The 15,459-nt window shown below is 48.1% G+C and overlaps 1 protein-coding gene and 1 long non-coding RNA gene across 15 annotated transcripts in view; one reads left to right on the top strand and one right to left on the bottom strand.

Annotated features, from left to right (window-relative positions):
- LOC110260358 (uncharacterized) overlaps positions 1-15,459 on the top strand; it is a 41,272-nt gene that overhangs the window by 19,042 nt on the left and 6,771 nt on the right. For 2 of the 3 annotated variants that reach the window (XR_014844587.1, XR_002343531.2), the window contains exon 3: positions 1,730-1,860. This is a non-coding gene — a long non-coding RNA (uncharacterized LOC110260358). Of the gene's footprint in view, positions 1-1,729; positions 1,861-13,614; positions 13,753-15,459 lie in introns of those variants that run through there. The other variant, XR_002343530.2, reaches the window with a different exon arrangement.
- SORT1 (sortilin 1) overlaps positions 7,218-15,459 on the bottom strand; it is a 65,885-nt gene continuing 57,643 nt past the window's right edge. For 6 of the 12 annotated variants that reach the window (XM_085023739.1, XM_085023740.1, XM_021090071.2 and 3 more), the window contains exons 15-21: positions 13,655-13,844; positions 10,518-10,634; positions 9,546-9,654; positions 8,690-8,788; positions 8,040-8,146; positions 7,651-7,774; positions 7,218-7,333 (exon numbers count right to left, since the gene is read on the bottom strand). In XM_085023739.1, the coding sequence (XP_084879865.1) occupies positions 7,319-7,333; positions 7,651-7,774; positions 8,040-8,146; positions 8,690-8,788; positions 9,546-9,654; positions 10,518-10,634; positions 13,655-13,844 (761 nt within the window). In that variant the 3' untranslated portion in view covers positions 7,218-7,318. The remainder of the gene's footprint in view (positions 7,334-7,650; positions 7,775-8,039; positions 8,147-8,689; positions 8,789-9,545; positions 9,655-10,517; positions 10,635-13,654; positions 13,845-15,459) is intronic. The other 6 variants (XM_085023741.1, XM_085023742.1, XM_013997288.3 and 3 more) reach the window with 1 other exon arrangement.

Genomic DNA, 15,459 nt, shown 5'->3' with positions numbered 1-15,459 from the left:
GATGCTGATTACACATTAAAGGTCCTCTCCGACTTCTAGGCTCATGGAACCATCATTTACACGTCTGTGCACGCCATCCTTTCACTCTGGCTTCCTGTCATACTCTCACCTGCTCATCTTTCGAAGCTGGCATTCCCTCTGTGAAAACGCATCTAATAAATTAAGCAGGCTTTTCCGAGCAGTTTTCGCTCCACAGCAAGGTTGGGTCAAAAGTACAGGATTCCCACAGTCCCACTTCCCTTCCTGCCTTTATTTCATTTCTTTATGGAAACAAATGAGTATGGTTGGATGATTGAACTTACTCGTTTTTTCCTGCTGAGCCCTCAGATTGGGGGCAGTCAATAGGATCCCAGGAAACTGTGTTCCTGGCTTGGGGTGTGGGACAGAAGCCCAGAACTCACCTTTGCAACTTGTAGAGGGGCTGAGGACCAGGACGACCTGTAGACACACTTGGGCCTGTTTATCAGGAGCTAGGATGGCTGAGAGGGTGACTGTGGAGCCTGACCTCTGGGGCTGGTTGGTAAGAGGCTGCACTGTCATGTCAGTCTTGTGTAAAGGCCCTCTGACCTAGTTCTGTCATCTAACCTGGCCCTCACGTGTCCAGACAGCACACCCCTCTCATACCCCACTTAATCCATGCCCTGATGAAGCGATTGGCCCAGGCTTTCGGTCTTAGCTCCCTGTTGCAGTGAAGGTGTGAAAGAGTCAAATAACAAATGCACACCCTTAGGGTCTTGTCCACTGGAAAGGTTAATTGAATAGGTCTCGGTGGGATCTGCATTCTATTCTATTTTTATTTTTTTTAAAGAGAGCAGTTTCTCTTTTATTGTGGAACCAGACAAGGCAAGGGGCCCAGAGGGATAGGGGACCGCCAGCCCCAGCCTCCCTCCACTGGGGGCAGTCTCCCGAGCTTGGAGAACAAGGGATTCCATGTCTAGCCAGGGAAAGCCAGTGGCAGAGGGCTCCAGAATGGGGTGGGGGGGGCGGCGTTGACTGGGTCGGGAGAATCTTTAAATAGAGGAGGGGGCTGGCCAGGGGACGCGCAGTGGGGCTCTAGCGCTTACGCAGAAAGAGAAGCCTCTGAGGAGAGGAGGAGGAGGTGAGGGTCCGCGGCAGTGAAACAATTGCAGCTGACTTGCTCGTAAAGATTGTGTATGTTCTGGGGACCATTCTCAAAATCTTTCTCCGTGAAAGGAACGTCCTCAATGAGCACCGCAGAGTAGACATTGAAAAAGATTCTGATCATTATACGATCACTCCCCAGGCGCTAAAGGTGATGCTGCAGGCGGCCAGCTTGGGTCCATAGCACAGAGCGATGCCATGAAGAAGGGAGTCGGGGATCGCCTAGATGTGGGCCAGGTAGAAAGACGGTGAGAGGAAGCCCCGATGAGCTGGGAGAAAGTGAGCAGGACTTGGGGACTCCGGGATCTGCATTTTATTGCCTTTTTTTGGTCTTTTTCTAGGGCTGTATCCACAGCATATGGAGGTTCCCAGGCTAGGGGTCTTATCAGAGCTGAAGCTGCCGGCCTACGCCACAGCCACAGCAATGCAGGATCTGAGGCGAGTCTGCAACCTACACCACAGCTCACAGCAACGCTGGATCCTTAACCTACTGAGCGAGGCCAGGGATCAAACCCGCAACTCATGGTTCCTAGTCGGATTCATTAACCACTGAGCCATGACAGGAACTCCAGCATTTTTAAAAAGCAGCCTACTGATTCTCTTACAGGAAGTCTTGGAACACTGTGTTAGACAGGATTCCTGACAATAAGAGCACCTTGGATAAAATCCCCTGGAGGAGGACAGTGGGCTCCTGAAGAGCAAGGTCTCCGCCTGGTCGTCTTCAGACCAGGACGCCCGGTGAGTATGCAGTGGAAACACCCCAGATGGCAGGCTGAGCAGCAGTTACGAGGCTTGGCTAAAGGCTCAACGGGGTGGGCAGAAACCTCTCCTAAAAGAAATCTTTTGGAGGTGAGAAAAGTTGCAGCTCTTTGAAGGACCCTAAGCCACGTGGATCAGGAAGGACTATGAGTAAGAGTGGCAGGAGCAACACGAGGAGCAAATGAAGGAGAACGTCTTAGGTTGTCATCTGTCAAACCTGCTCTGAGAACATGTAATTCAAGAGAGTAATGATAGGTTGCTGTGCCCAGAAGGAAGTGTAGCAATCAAGACCGAGAAGGTGTGTGGGGTGGGGAACTGGCGGTTCAGGGAGTGAGAACCAGGAAGCCGCTCTTACCAATACCCGTGGGAGGTAGATTTCCATGAGCATAAAGAACAAGAAAAAAGTGAGTTTTTCCCATAAATTATCTAATATCTTTCGTGCTATAATTGGATAGTCCTGGCTTTTTAATTGACTTATTCTCTGGTTGCTGGAGTTTGACTTTTTTTTTTTTTTTTTTTTTTTTTTGTCTCTTTAGGGCCGCACACACGGCATGTAGAGGTTCCCAGGCTAGGGGTTGAATTGGAGCTGTAGCTGCTGGTCTACACCACAGCCACAGCAACGTGGGATCCGAGCTGCATCTGTGACCTACACCACAGCTCACGGCAATGATGGATCCTTAACCCACTGAAAGAGGCCAGGGATCGAACCTGCATCCTCATGGATGGTAGTCGGGTTTGTTAACCACTGAGCCACGACCGGAACTCCTGGAGTTCAATTTTTAAAGCTAGAAAACTGGAAAAGCTTTCATATTAACAAACTGTAACTTAGTCATTTCAGTAGGTCAGGTAATAAAGTCCAGTCTGTTTTATTTCTAACCCAAATATTGCAAATATACAGAGAATTACCAGTACAAAGTTAAACACATCCAGATTTATTTACACAATGCTAGAGAAATTTGAGTTTCATTTCCATTTTGTGGAATTTTATTCCAGGGTCTGGCTTTGTTGTGTAACTGACGGAGGTCATTGAAACTTGATTATCCCACCTCACATGCAATCTTCTGTCTCAAAGGAACAGAAAACTTGGGGTTTTAGCGCACATGCAGTAATGATCTTAATACTGCTTTACACTTGAGTAGGAAGGCAGCTGTCCCACAGCTTGGGGAGGGGGCAGAGAAGTTATAGAACAAGGAGGGACCACATGCTCAGATGGGGAACAAGAGACAAGAGAGGGCTGGGCTACAGGCACACGGGGACCCTGAGCATTTCTGTGCATGAGGCTAGGAGGGCACCTTCAAACCCTCCTCCCTTAGACGTCCAAACACTGGAGGTGGGCAGAATCATTGGGAATGTTCAAGTAATCTGACCACAGACTGAGGGCATGCGAAGGATGAGAACTGCGTTAAAGATTTGGGACAGCTCAATAAATCAGTAACATGTACACTCTACAGTTTATACACGTATATATGTACACATATATATAGAAAGGTACAGATTAGTTTGTTATTCTATATAAACAATGATGCTTAAGAATGTACTGGTGTGAAAAATGCATACAGCAAGTTGGTGAAGACAATTTCAAGTTAATGTTCTGATTCTCATTGTTATAAGTAACCCCAGAAATCAGCATGTTCCTACTATCTCAGTTATCCTCCACGAGGGCGAGGCCCAGGCTCTGCTGGGGCAGGACGGCACTGGCAGAGCTGCCTGAGCTGGGCGAATCGATGGCGGACAGAGAGGAGAGTCTGGCACCTGTGGAGGGCCAGTGCTAAAAGTCAGGTGGCAAATCTTAAACTTTGGTTTTCGTTCAGAGGACATGTAAGTCCATGTTTATTTTTCTGCCTGAGGGAAGATAGTAGCAAAGTTGAAAAGCGGAATCTCTTCCTCTTTGAGCAGTTTGGAACATCCAGGCTTCCTGTGGGGCAAATGGGCCATACCAACACTGAGCAGGGCGAGCTCTAAGCCACTGCATGCTGGAGCAGGGCTCCTTGGACTTTTTCTAAAAGTCTCCCACGGCCTTGATCACAGTACCTGGAGAGAGGAAAGGAGTGCAGGGCCATCCACATCCACTCCAGGAGGCAGGACTGGCCTGGCTTCAGTCATTTCATTATTTTCTTTAGCATTGTGTAAATCATCTCTCTACCTGGATCGTTTGCCTAGAAAATAATGAAATCACCCCAGGTACTGTGATCAAGGCCGTGGGAGAACCAGCTATGGTTCATAGAACCAATGGGGGCCAGTGCATTACTTAACTGTCAGGGATGAAAGGCCAGCTTGGGCATGGAGAGGCCTAGAGGCAAACCTAAGGGTGAGAGAGATGCACACGGGAAAGTGTATTCAGAGGCAGACAGCAAATCCTAAGTTTCAGTTACAGCAAATCTACTGAATCTCCGGAGCCCAGACCAGAACTGCCACAGCCTCCAGACACGTTCCTACTTATAGGTGGTGCTCCCACTCAACCAACAGCCTAGGTGTACGCATCCCTGGTCTCAGGTCTCACTAAAATCCCAAGGCCCCTGAAGTCCAAGACGCCTGTCCACAGAGCAGGAAGGACGAGGAGGTCTCCACCTGGATTTCAGCGCTCAGATCACTTTGGACAGTCTGATACGTCCAACCTTATCTTCCAGTGCTAACTTCTATTGCTGATTCATCGCTCTGATATCAAGCCCGAGATTTTACACAACTTTACTTTCCAAGATAGTTCTCCTAACCTAACATCAGTAGGACAAATTATAAATGTTTCCTTCCTAGAAGCTATCATGGCTTTAGGCTCTTTGACTCCCTGGTAGATGGCATCCACAGCGAGTGAGGAGGCTGACACAGAAGACTAACTGGCCAGGCTTGTTAGCTGGCTAGCCGGCTGGGGTGGACGGCAGAGAGAATGGAGAGGGGTCCCTCATCAGTGGGAAGTCCACCCCCCGCACACTTCACAGTGACTCTCACACATGCAAAATGACCGTTACTTTTGTTTTCAGCCGTGCAATACAGGAGAATAAAATCTGTTTACCAAGGTAGCAAAAAAGTGCTAAATACTGCTCTGAAAGAAATGCCACCGATCCCTGGCCTGGAGAACACCTGTAGGAAAGCAGCCCTGCTCCGGGTGTTTGGCACTGGCACACATCAAAGCGTGCAAGAGCACCGAGGACAACCACCTAACACACAGGGCCCCTGACAGTCTAGTCCATCTTGTACCTCAGCTCCATCTCTAATGGGAATACAAGGCTTGCCTTTTTTTTTTTTTTTTTTTTTTTTTTTTAAATCTCACGAGAATGTTGTGAGGTTCAAATGATATAATGCAAGTGAAAAAGTGCTGTGAAAATTGCTAAGTTCTATAGAAATCCCAGTTGTCATTACAGGCAAAGAGCCCTAATCTTATAGGTTAGAGAAGAATATTAACTTTTCTACATCTTAAAACTAATCAGAGAATGACCATACATACACCCAGGGGGTATACTCAGGAGAAACAGCATGTGGTGTAAGTAGGCCTTTTCAGGGCATCAGATTTATTTCGGGCAGGAGGTGAGGGCGTCTGGGACAAGGCCGATACTTTATCGTTGGTGAGCTGGTATATCTTTGGAATTATTTTTAATTGAAAAAAACCTGCAAAATGAATGTGCGTCTCCTCAAAGACTAGTGCTTTCTTGCTCTAAACAAATATTAACTCTCTTCACAAAAACTGCCCTAACTTTATTTTCTAACTGAGGCTCCCTGACTCATTTAATTTTACTGCAGTTTCAAAGTCTCTAAAATTCTCCTTCCACTCCCTCCCCCACTTTCCCTGCTGCTGTTGATCCACTCTGGTGAGGAGAGAACTTGGCCATCTGCTCTTGCATTCTGACAAAAGTGAATTTGGCACATTTACTTTTAACTGACTTTCTAGCCATAAAATGAACTAGCAGCAAAATGGCAGTTACCAAAGAATGTCTCGGTCATAATTACTGCGAGAAGTTGTGACCAGCACAGGAGGTCTGCTACGACTGAAAATATACACTGCTATATTCCTGCAGAGCAGGCAGGCTGTATTAAAACTAATGATTACAGCTTTCCATCCCTATGTTATATATGGCCACCCCAAAATCCACCTTGCCACATTTTCTAATTTCATTTTTTTTTAAATGTCAAATGGATTTTTAAAATTTAAAATATGAACTTAGGTTGTGATGATGGTTGTACAGCTATAAATAATAAAATTCACTGAATTAAAAAAACATATGAACTTAATGTACCACCCAAAACATCAGCTCCACTGGAAGTGTGTTTTTCAGTTGGTTCAGCCAGAATTTTCACTCTTAAGAAGTTACTTGGCAAAGCTGGGAAAAGGGGCTGAGGAAGTCCTGGTCATAAAATTCCTTTTTTTTTTTTTTTTTTAAACAAAAGCCTATAAAATCTGAAAAAGTGTCTAGTTGAGGCTCCATGTACAAGAGCGACCTAAGAGGAAGCGAACAAGCAACCATTCTAATGATTCACCGGAGCCAGCGGAGCAGGCAGAGGGGACGTGGAAGCTCGTGCTGTTCCCGCCTCGGGGGCTGCGCCATGCGAGCCACCAGCTCTAGTGAAGGGATGGCTCGGCCCGGGCACACAGCCCGGGCCAGCTGAACCCTGTCCTTGAGCAAGTCCACTGGCACACACACAAAGCATGGCTTGAAAGATTTCGGAAGAAGCAAGAATTTCTCCTTTAAGAGGTGCTAAATCTAGTCCTCTGCTGCTCCTTTCTTTCTGCCCCAAGTGAAAAATATTGCCCTTTAGGTTTTCCTGATTTAGTGTCTTGGAAGCACATGGTTAACTTAGTTGCCAAAGGGCAATTAACAAGGGTACTGCCTAATTAAACCGGGGAAAAGAAAAATCACTGTGGCCTACGGTCCCTGAAAGAAAAAACAAAACAAAACAACAAAGAGCAGGGAACTGTGTGAGGAGCTGGTATGTGTGTTCTTGGAGCAGGGCTGTCCCCAGATGGAGAGGGGCTGCCCAGGCTGTGGCAGCCATCGCAGCCTCTGTGCTCTCTCACCAGCACAGCCCAGAGACAGCACCAGGTACTTTGTGAGAGTCGATGCTGAAGCGGGCAGGGGCCCTGGGGCAGGTGCCATGCAAAACATGCAACAGTGGGGTTAGTGAAAAGTTCCCTTCATTTCCATTTCATTTCCCTTCAAAACCAAAACCCAAACCAAAAAGGCCCATGCCCTGCAAAAAGACAGAACTCAAAATGAAAAGTTAAAGGATTAAAAAATTTCCCTCTCTTCTCAGAGCCAATTTTAAGAGTGTTTAGCGCCCCCCACCGCCCCCATTTCTTTAGTGTAGGTCCTTTTGGCTTTGATGGAAGCAGCAGAAACAGAGCTGGGTCCCTTGCAATGGGAATTTATTTCCCCAAGTCGGAGCCACAGGGAGTGTAGGAGGTACTGCGGTTCCATCATCCATGCTTGGTCCCAGCTCCTTTGAGGAGCTATTCCAGGAGGTCCTGAAAAGACAGACATAGGCCATATTATTTATAGACCAAAAAAACCCCATTTTGAAAGCCACTGCCTAGTTCCAGGCCGCCCAAGTCTTACAGCCATTAAGTTACTGCTTCTAGCTCATACCCTCCTTTGTGTCAATCATGTCTTGATCATGAGTAAGGAAATCACTCTTCCATGATGGAGAAGAATAGAAAAAAAGAAGGTATGTATATGGATACAGTAGAATCTGACAGAACACTGTAAATGAACTATACTGTAATGAAAAAAAATATCACTCTTTTTAAAAATTTCTGGACCATCCGTCAAGAAGTAGTCTCACCTCATCTGAGTCATCGTGATAACCGCTTTTAGTGGTGTGGGAGGCTGTGTCCAGGGCGTCCACGCCATCCACCCCATTGGCCTCCGCGTGCTGCTGGAGCACAGAGTATCGGTGCACCAGGAACCTGTGGGCAGAAAGCTCTGTCATCCCTCACGTGCCGAGGAGGTGTGCATTTCTTAAAGGACTGGATTTTCTGAGTTGTAAACACTCACAGAGTGAGTCACACACACAGGAAGCACAGCCCATAGTTGGCATATGGAAAATGCCAGGGAAGATGGGGGCCTGATGTTTCAGGAACATCACTTCAACCAGCTAGTCTATGCCAGGGGCAGACCCAACCACCTGCCCTTGGCTGACTTTCTGGTCAGACTGACCTATACGTTCCTTACCTTCCCCCACAGACGTATTTCTTCACAATGAGCACTCCGGCTACGACTGTGACCAGCATCAGTCCCACAGTGGCCAGGATAATGGGAACAGAACTTGACTTGGAATTCTTGATAAATTAAAACAGAAACATAAAGTTTCAGGTGTGCATATGCGAGGACTGAATTCAAAGAGGCTGCTCATACCCCAATTTCTCTGTTGAATGATCTGCAGTCTCTAGGCACTTCATGCTGATACTCTGCCACACACCCCCGCCCCCAAGATGAACCACCTCAGTGCTACCAGAATATCACAGCGGGCAGGGTAGCCAGAACTTCAACTGCCTTGAAGCTGTCAGAATGGTGGAAACTCAGTGGCATCAATGTCAAAGAAACACTGGAAGCTATGGCACGTACCGAGATCAAATGGTACTTGTGACTGTCCCCACTACCACTGTTTATACACCTTGGAGCTTATAAGGCTGGGGCAGGAAAGGGAGACGGTGATAATAAGTGGGCTGAAGGAATCTAGAACAGGGCTGATACCTGGGAAGAAGCTGTGACAGTGCTATGTCAGGCAGGCCATCCTGTGACACCAAGACTGATTTTTTACTGAATCTCTTGTATGTTTTTACAAATAAGCTTTTTCATATCATTGTTTGAGTGTGACCTACCTGCTTCTGGGTGGGAGATAGGGAGTGTGTGTTTTCAGTGTATCCAAGAGGAGGCGGAGCTGGATTCTGGGACAGGTTGTGTCCCTGTGGGCGGGAGTCCTGTGCAATCACACACACAAACACTCTGAGGACAGCCCCCGGGGTTCGGGGCGGGGATGCACAGGAGGGGCTTGCCTCCTGACAAGTACACACACCCACACATTCTTCTCCCACTGCCTTTTAAATCCCACCCCTTGTCAGGCCCTCACCCTTAGGTTAGGCCGTCGCGGACTGTGGATTATCCACTTCTCAATTTCCAGATTAGGAACCTGGGGCCCACAATTTGCTGTCCCACATCACACGGCTGGTCCAGTGCTTCTTTATCAAGAGGTTTCCTCTTTATCATATTCCCATATCCCAGCTAGAAACTTGCTCCTAAATCAAAACCAGCCCACTCTTACCACAGTTGTTGTCCATCCTGAACACACATGGCATGACTCAGCACAGAGACCCCCCCCAGCTATGGCCCAGTGCTCTTCCTGTCCACGTGTGCAGAACTCCAGCCCTTTACAGCCAAACCTCTGGAGTCTAAATGACTCAGTGCTTCATGAATGTCCTTAACCCTATGCGTCTAAGACTTGAGAAAACTTTACCAAATACTACTTCTTTCCCAGACAAAAAGGTTTTCAGTAGATGAGCTTATCACTGGGTCCTGTGACCATCCCCCATCCTAACAGTGTCCTGTGCAAAGGGAAGCCTGACAAAAGCAATCTGGCCACTTGTATTCGGCAGTACAAGTCCTGACGCTCTCGCTTTGACTATTCCTGGCAGAGCATGAGACCCTACTTGTACCTAAACCAGATCTACTTTAACATACCTGTTTTTCTGGACTCAAAAAGTTGCTCGTGCATTTCTTTTTTAAGTCTTTTACTTCTCGAGCTGGATTCACTCCACCCTGGCATCTGTCTCCTGGAATTTTCCGGTACCTGAGAGGCAGAGAAAATGTGCTAACAGAACACAAGATCTCCTGGATTCTTGCGTACTTCCTGAAAACGAGTTACTTCCTCCCACCATCTTTCAGGTCATGGGGAGATTTGCCAGGGGCTCTGGGGATATTCTGCATAGTCTGGCCCCTGGGTAGACCATGTGTCCCCTGTCTTGCTGCAGGGGCATGCTGCCTGTCTACCTTAAGAGGCCGTGCCAGGAGTTCCCATCGTGGCACGGTGGTTGACGAATCCAACTAGGAACCATGAGGTTGTGGGTTCGATCCCTGGCCTTGCTCAGTGGGTTAAGGATCTGGCATTGCCGTGAGCTGTGGGGTAGGTCCCAGATGTGGCTTGGATCCCGCACTGCTGTGGCTGCGGCGTAGGCCAGCGGCTAGGGCTCCAATTAGACCCCTAGCCTGGGAATCTCCATGTGCCTCGGGAGCGGCTCTAGAAAAGGCAAAAAAGACAAAAAGCAAAAACAAAAAAAACAAAACAAGAGGCCGTGCCAGAGAAACTGTGACCTGGGAAAGCACATCGGCATGGGCTGGTGGGCTGCGTGGTACACAAAGGAGGGAGGGAGGCAGTGAGGTGCCTCCAGAGCAGCATGTACCCCGGCGGCTATCTGCACTCAAATTAATTACAATTACTGCAGTTCCTCAGTCACATGAGTGTCAATAGCCGCACAGGGCTAGTGGCTATGTATCAGACACAGCAGGTTAGAGAGTATTTCCATCATCAGAGAAAGTTCTGTTAGGCAGTATTTTTCTAGAGTGCTCCAAAATTCTGCTCAGATCTGTGTGGAGGGGCAGCTTCACTCTGCACGTAGAGACACGGGCCTGATACAGGAGAAGCGGCCGGCTCACCCATTTGTCGTCAGGTGCTCTTCTCTCCCATACAGACAAAACTCTAGGTCATGGCCCTTCAGTTCTGGCTGTTCGACACACTTGGAGTCGTTTTCTGGACGGAAGTAGCCAAAATCACTGCAAGAATCAGCAAATAAGGTATCTTTCAAAGTTGCTGGAAGACAGGAAGTGACTCGCAAGGAAGGCTCTATGTGGGGCAGTGGATGCTTATGATTCCAGGCTCAGGCTGCCAGAAAGCAGCTCAGGAAGGCCTGTGACAGCTATAAAGAAGCTGTTTTAGGGAAAAACACATATGCGGAGGGCGTAATGGAGGAAAGAATAGCTTACGGCCTCCTAACTCCTTGAGCTAGGAGGCCCGCACAGAGTGTGCCGGCTCCGGGAAAGGAATGAGTGCCTCCAAGAGGTGGGGCCACACGCAACAAAGACACAGGGAACTAGTGCATCCACGACAGAGCTAAATCTGGGACACTTGGCAATTCTTTTATCTCTAAATAACTCATGTTCTATCCATGGGGTGCATGTCAAGTCTTTCCTGCCTTCCCCACTTCTGTGTTCCTTTTAGCTTCTTAGATGGCCCCTGCCACCAATGTGAATACTCTTGCTCGCCCTCCAGTCCATCCCTTCTCTCCGTAGTGCCACCCATCTGCTCCCCCCTCTGCCTTCCCCAAAGAATGACACACTGTCTCCTCTCTGAGGCTGACCCTGACATGAGCGGCCTCGGCCTCACCCTCCCTGGTGCCTGGGGGTGGGGGAGGCTTGCTTCACGGACCACCAGTCCCACTCACCGGGCAGCTTCTCCTCTGCCTGCACCTGTCCTCTCCTTTCACCATCCCCCTCCCCCTTACTGGTGACTAAAACTTGTAGGTTTTACCTCTTTTGAGCCCTAATCCGACATTTCCAAATACCTGCTGGAGAGGTATAATAAACAAATAAATATACCTCCAATAAGTAAAATGTTCAAAGTACATCATGTTTCCTCCTCCGTGGCAGCCTCTCCTGTCATTTCCTTAGGTTTGTCCACGACACACCCTCCTTCCCACCATCTAAGCTGGAAACTCAGCCTGAGCGTCCCTCATCTGGACCTGCTCACGTCCTCCTTGTGACTTCTGTGACCCCCCTCGGGGCCTGTCTTCCAGCACGGCCTTCCTCATCACGCTGTCTGGTGTCTATGCTCACATCAGTCTGCTGGCTTTAACGACCTGCTGCTTCCCGGATGTGCATGGTCAAATCCTACGGCTTGTCAGGGCTCAGCTCAAATGCCACCTCATCTACAAAGCCTTCTCTGATCCAACTCCTTTCAGCTCTGGAGGGAATAGTCTCTCCCGTCTCTAAATCTCCAAAACACCACCTGTTTCAGACGTAATTATGTGTATCTTACCAGGAGTGCCCATGACAAACATTCCATTATTACTTTGCACTAACCTGTGCATAGCATAGTATTTGTGAATATTTGATGAATTATACATGCTGCTTGTACTTCTGACAAATATTTAGGGGAGACGGTAGAGAGAACAAAAGATACAGAAGACATCACCCTTCCAATAGCAAGGAGACACTTCTGGCAAAAATTTCATGTGTTCAGGCCAAACTTTCAGAGCCCATACTCTTCCACTCACAAGTACACATTTCTCAAGCATGTGGTGTACCGGGTACAGGCTCTGGGGCTGAACTGCCAAGTTCAATCTCAGCTCTGCCACTTCCCTGCTAAATGACTGGGCAAGTTATTCACAGCTCTCTGTGCCTTCGCTTTCTCCCTTTGTGAAATGGAAATAACCACTGTGGCTGTCTCAGAGGGCTGCTCAGGACAGTGCCTGCTACCGAGGTGGTGCTCGAGCATGTCAGCTGCGCCATTAGGACTGTATGATTATCAAATGCAATATGCACTCAAGGAGCCTAGAGTTTCATGGTGGAACCCAATCAGACACAATAATTAAAATATAGTAAGTGCTGTAACAGGCATACTACAGGAGCCTAGATGAGGAAAAACTGGGGAAGGCTTTAAGGAGGTGGTATCTAAGCTAAGTATTAAAGGCCAAATAGGACTGCACCAGGCTTGGGGTTCAAGCAGGGAGTGTGGAAAGACTTCCAGGCCAAAGCAGCAGCATGTGCAGTGGCATGAGCTCTGGGGAAGCAGAGCCTGTCTGGAAGACAGCAGAAGCTCAGGTAATTAAGAGCCTAGCCTACGTGCAGTTCACGATGGGAGACCGCCCTTCAGAGTTTCACAGGGTCAGCAAGCTCTAGCCCCACTGTACCGTCGAAGTGATCGGAGTGGTATTTTTCCAGTGGAAATAGGCAAGAGGGGACCGTGGCCATCCCTCATACAGATACGAGCCACATGGGAGGAAACACACTGGGTCAGCTTGGGGTCTGCTCAGTCCCCTCTTCTCTGTCACCTGTGGTTCAGGAGAACATGCCTGCCATCTGCCTCCCTTGTTTCCAGATGCACTCTTACGTCTTGTATCCAGGTAACGAGTTCTATAGAATTACTTCCTGTCATGTGAAGCAGTTCCTCTTGTTTGCCTCATGTGACCTTGCTTAGGCTACTGAGGCACTCCCTTCCCCTGTATAATCAACTTACCCAATGCCAGCCAAGCAACTAACCTTTAAGCCTGGACGGTCCAAACCTCTAGGGTGTTCACTACAACGGCCTCCAAAGCCTTGATGGGACATACGGACCATATGTACTAATGTCACCTCCTCCATCAGGACAGAACTTTGAGTCTTGCAGACGACCCCAAACCCAGGCCGTCAAGCTGTTCACTAAAGTCCAATTTCCTCTTAGCTCCAAAACCACTTTTCTTGGTGTTTCTGTCCTATCATCTTCTCTCTCTCTCCTTTTTAAATCTCTGTCTCCTTATATATCTCTCTGCTTCCCACCATTGCGAAGGCAGGATTTCTGGGGGTTGCGGCTGGCTCTGCCCAATAATTAAGTATCTGATACAACAGTAGTATCTGCCCAATTACTAACAACTGTGGTTCCCTTTTCCTGTCCTCAATTTCCTTCATAAGATGCTGAGATGCAACGGTTCTCCACTCTTGAGGAAGAAGGGGAAGAAAAGGATTTAAATGTTTTTCAACTATCTTTTGCCTCCTCCAGTACAGGGAGGGGCTGACAGGGATCTGAGAGATGCCAATACCAGAGGAAGTCCTCCAGGGAACAGGGACAGACGGACGGCTGCTTGGTCACAACATAGTCCCGACCATTCTGACAGACGGACGACTTGCGCAGCCGGAGGTACTGTTCCTTATAGCCTAAAATGCAGCCATCTCCATAATCCCCAGGGTCCGTGGAGTGAGCCAGCCATACGGTGTAGTCCTTCTCTTCACCTAAATGAAAGACAGGCTGTTCAGGAGACGGCACGGTACAGAGCCCACCCACGTGAGGCACCTGCCAGGCTAAGGAAGAACGAGGAAAGGGAAACTCGGGGTGTCTGCTTCAACCTACTGCTTCCTTTTGGAACTGCAAATGCAAGTTACATTCGTAGGCGCCTGCGAGCAAGCGCCCTTTCCTTGTGCCAGAGAAGTCTTTGCATCTCACTGCCCACTTGAGTTTTAGGAAGAACCTTATTTGTTTTGAAGTGGGAAGGTAGAGGGAGAAGCTCCATGGTTCCTTTCAGACTGAGAGGCGCTGTCTTCAAGGCTTGTGTACCTGTGCCCCTGGTCAGCAGCATGTGTCAGGGGTAAGCAACCAGATGTTCACCTTAAGGACAAGGTACCGATTAGCCAAAAGCATAGGTTTAATTTCACTAAGGGTTAGTTTGCTTCAAACAGAAGGGAAGACTTATTAACTCTTGTTGACAGGCTTTCAAATGAAGACTGTTGATGACAGTAACCTGGCTTAGTGTATCCTATCATCCACTCCCAGAAAAATGACTCAAAAAGCTGTGGCCTAAAGACTGTGGATTAGGTTTTTATCCTTCAGGATATGAAGACCAGCACAGAGCCTGTTACAGAGCAGGTGCTTAACCAATCCTTTAATGATGTTAAACTTGAGGGATAACTGTAATGCTGCCTGCTGAGGGCGAAACTCATAAGCCAGTTTCTTTGCAGCCTGTCTAATGAATTTAAACTCTCTGGTTTTAAGTCATATTGAAACATCTTATAGAAAAGTCAGATCCAAACCAAGTGCTTCTGCTCCCTACAAGAGTCACTGAGGAGTTCCTGTCATGGCTCAGTGTTAACGAATCCGACTAGGAACCATGAGGTTGCGAGTTCGGTCCCTGCCCTTGCTCAGTGGGTCAAAGTTCCGGCGTTGCCGTGAGCTGTGGTGTAGGTTGCAGACACAGCTCGGATCCTGCGTTGCTGTGGCTATGGTGTAGGCTGGCAGCTACAGCTCCGATTCGACCCCTAGCCTGGGAACCTCCATATGCCGCAGGAGCGGCCCAAGAAATGGCAAAAAGACAAAAAAAAAAAAAAAAAAAAAGTCACTGAGTTAACATGCTGAGGAAATGGGCCCCTAATACATTGTTGTCACTTTTTCTCCAGTTTTTCCTTTTTTTGGCCGCCCCACAGCATATGGAGTTCCCAGGCCAGGGATCAGATCTGAGCTGCTTGCAACCTACACTGCAGCTGTGGCAACGCTGGATCCTTTAACCCACTGTGACAGGCGCTGCATTTTTTTTTTGGGGGGGGGAGGCATGTGCATGGCATGCTCCTGGGCCAGGAATCAAACCTGTGCCACAGCAGTAGCTAGAGCCAGAGTAGTGACAATGCCAGATCCTTCACCCACGAGCCACCAGGGTACTCCCAGGTTTTTTTTGTTTTTGTTTTTGTTTTTTAAATCCTCCATATTTTCAGTATAATGTCAGCATCTTTGGCATTAGAGGCCTGGGATATGATTCTTGCAATGAGTATTTTAACTCCTCTTCTGAAGCTATTTTCTGGGCCTTTAACATGCCCTCCAGTTTGAAGTCACAGCATTCTGAAATGGTTGGTGTGGGCA

This window comes from Sus scrofa, chromosome 4, assembly GCF_054392235.1.
Source record: "Sus scrofa isolate SSC_HxYL_T2T_F1_AM1 chromosome 4, Sscrofa_HxYL_maternal_Yorkshire_Landrace_v2.0, whole genome shotgun sequence".
Taxonomy (NCBI): Eukaryota; Metazoa; Chordata; class Mammalia; order Artiodactyla; family Suidae; genus Sus; species Sus scrofa.
Note: the sequence above shows the minus strand (reverse complement) of the source record. Positions and strands in the feature narration are given on the sequence as shown.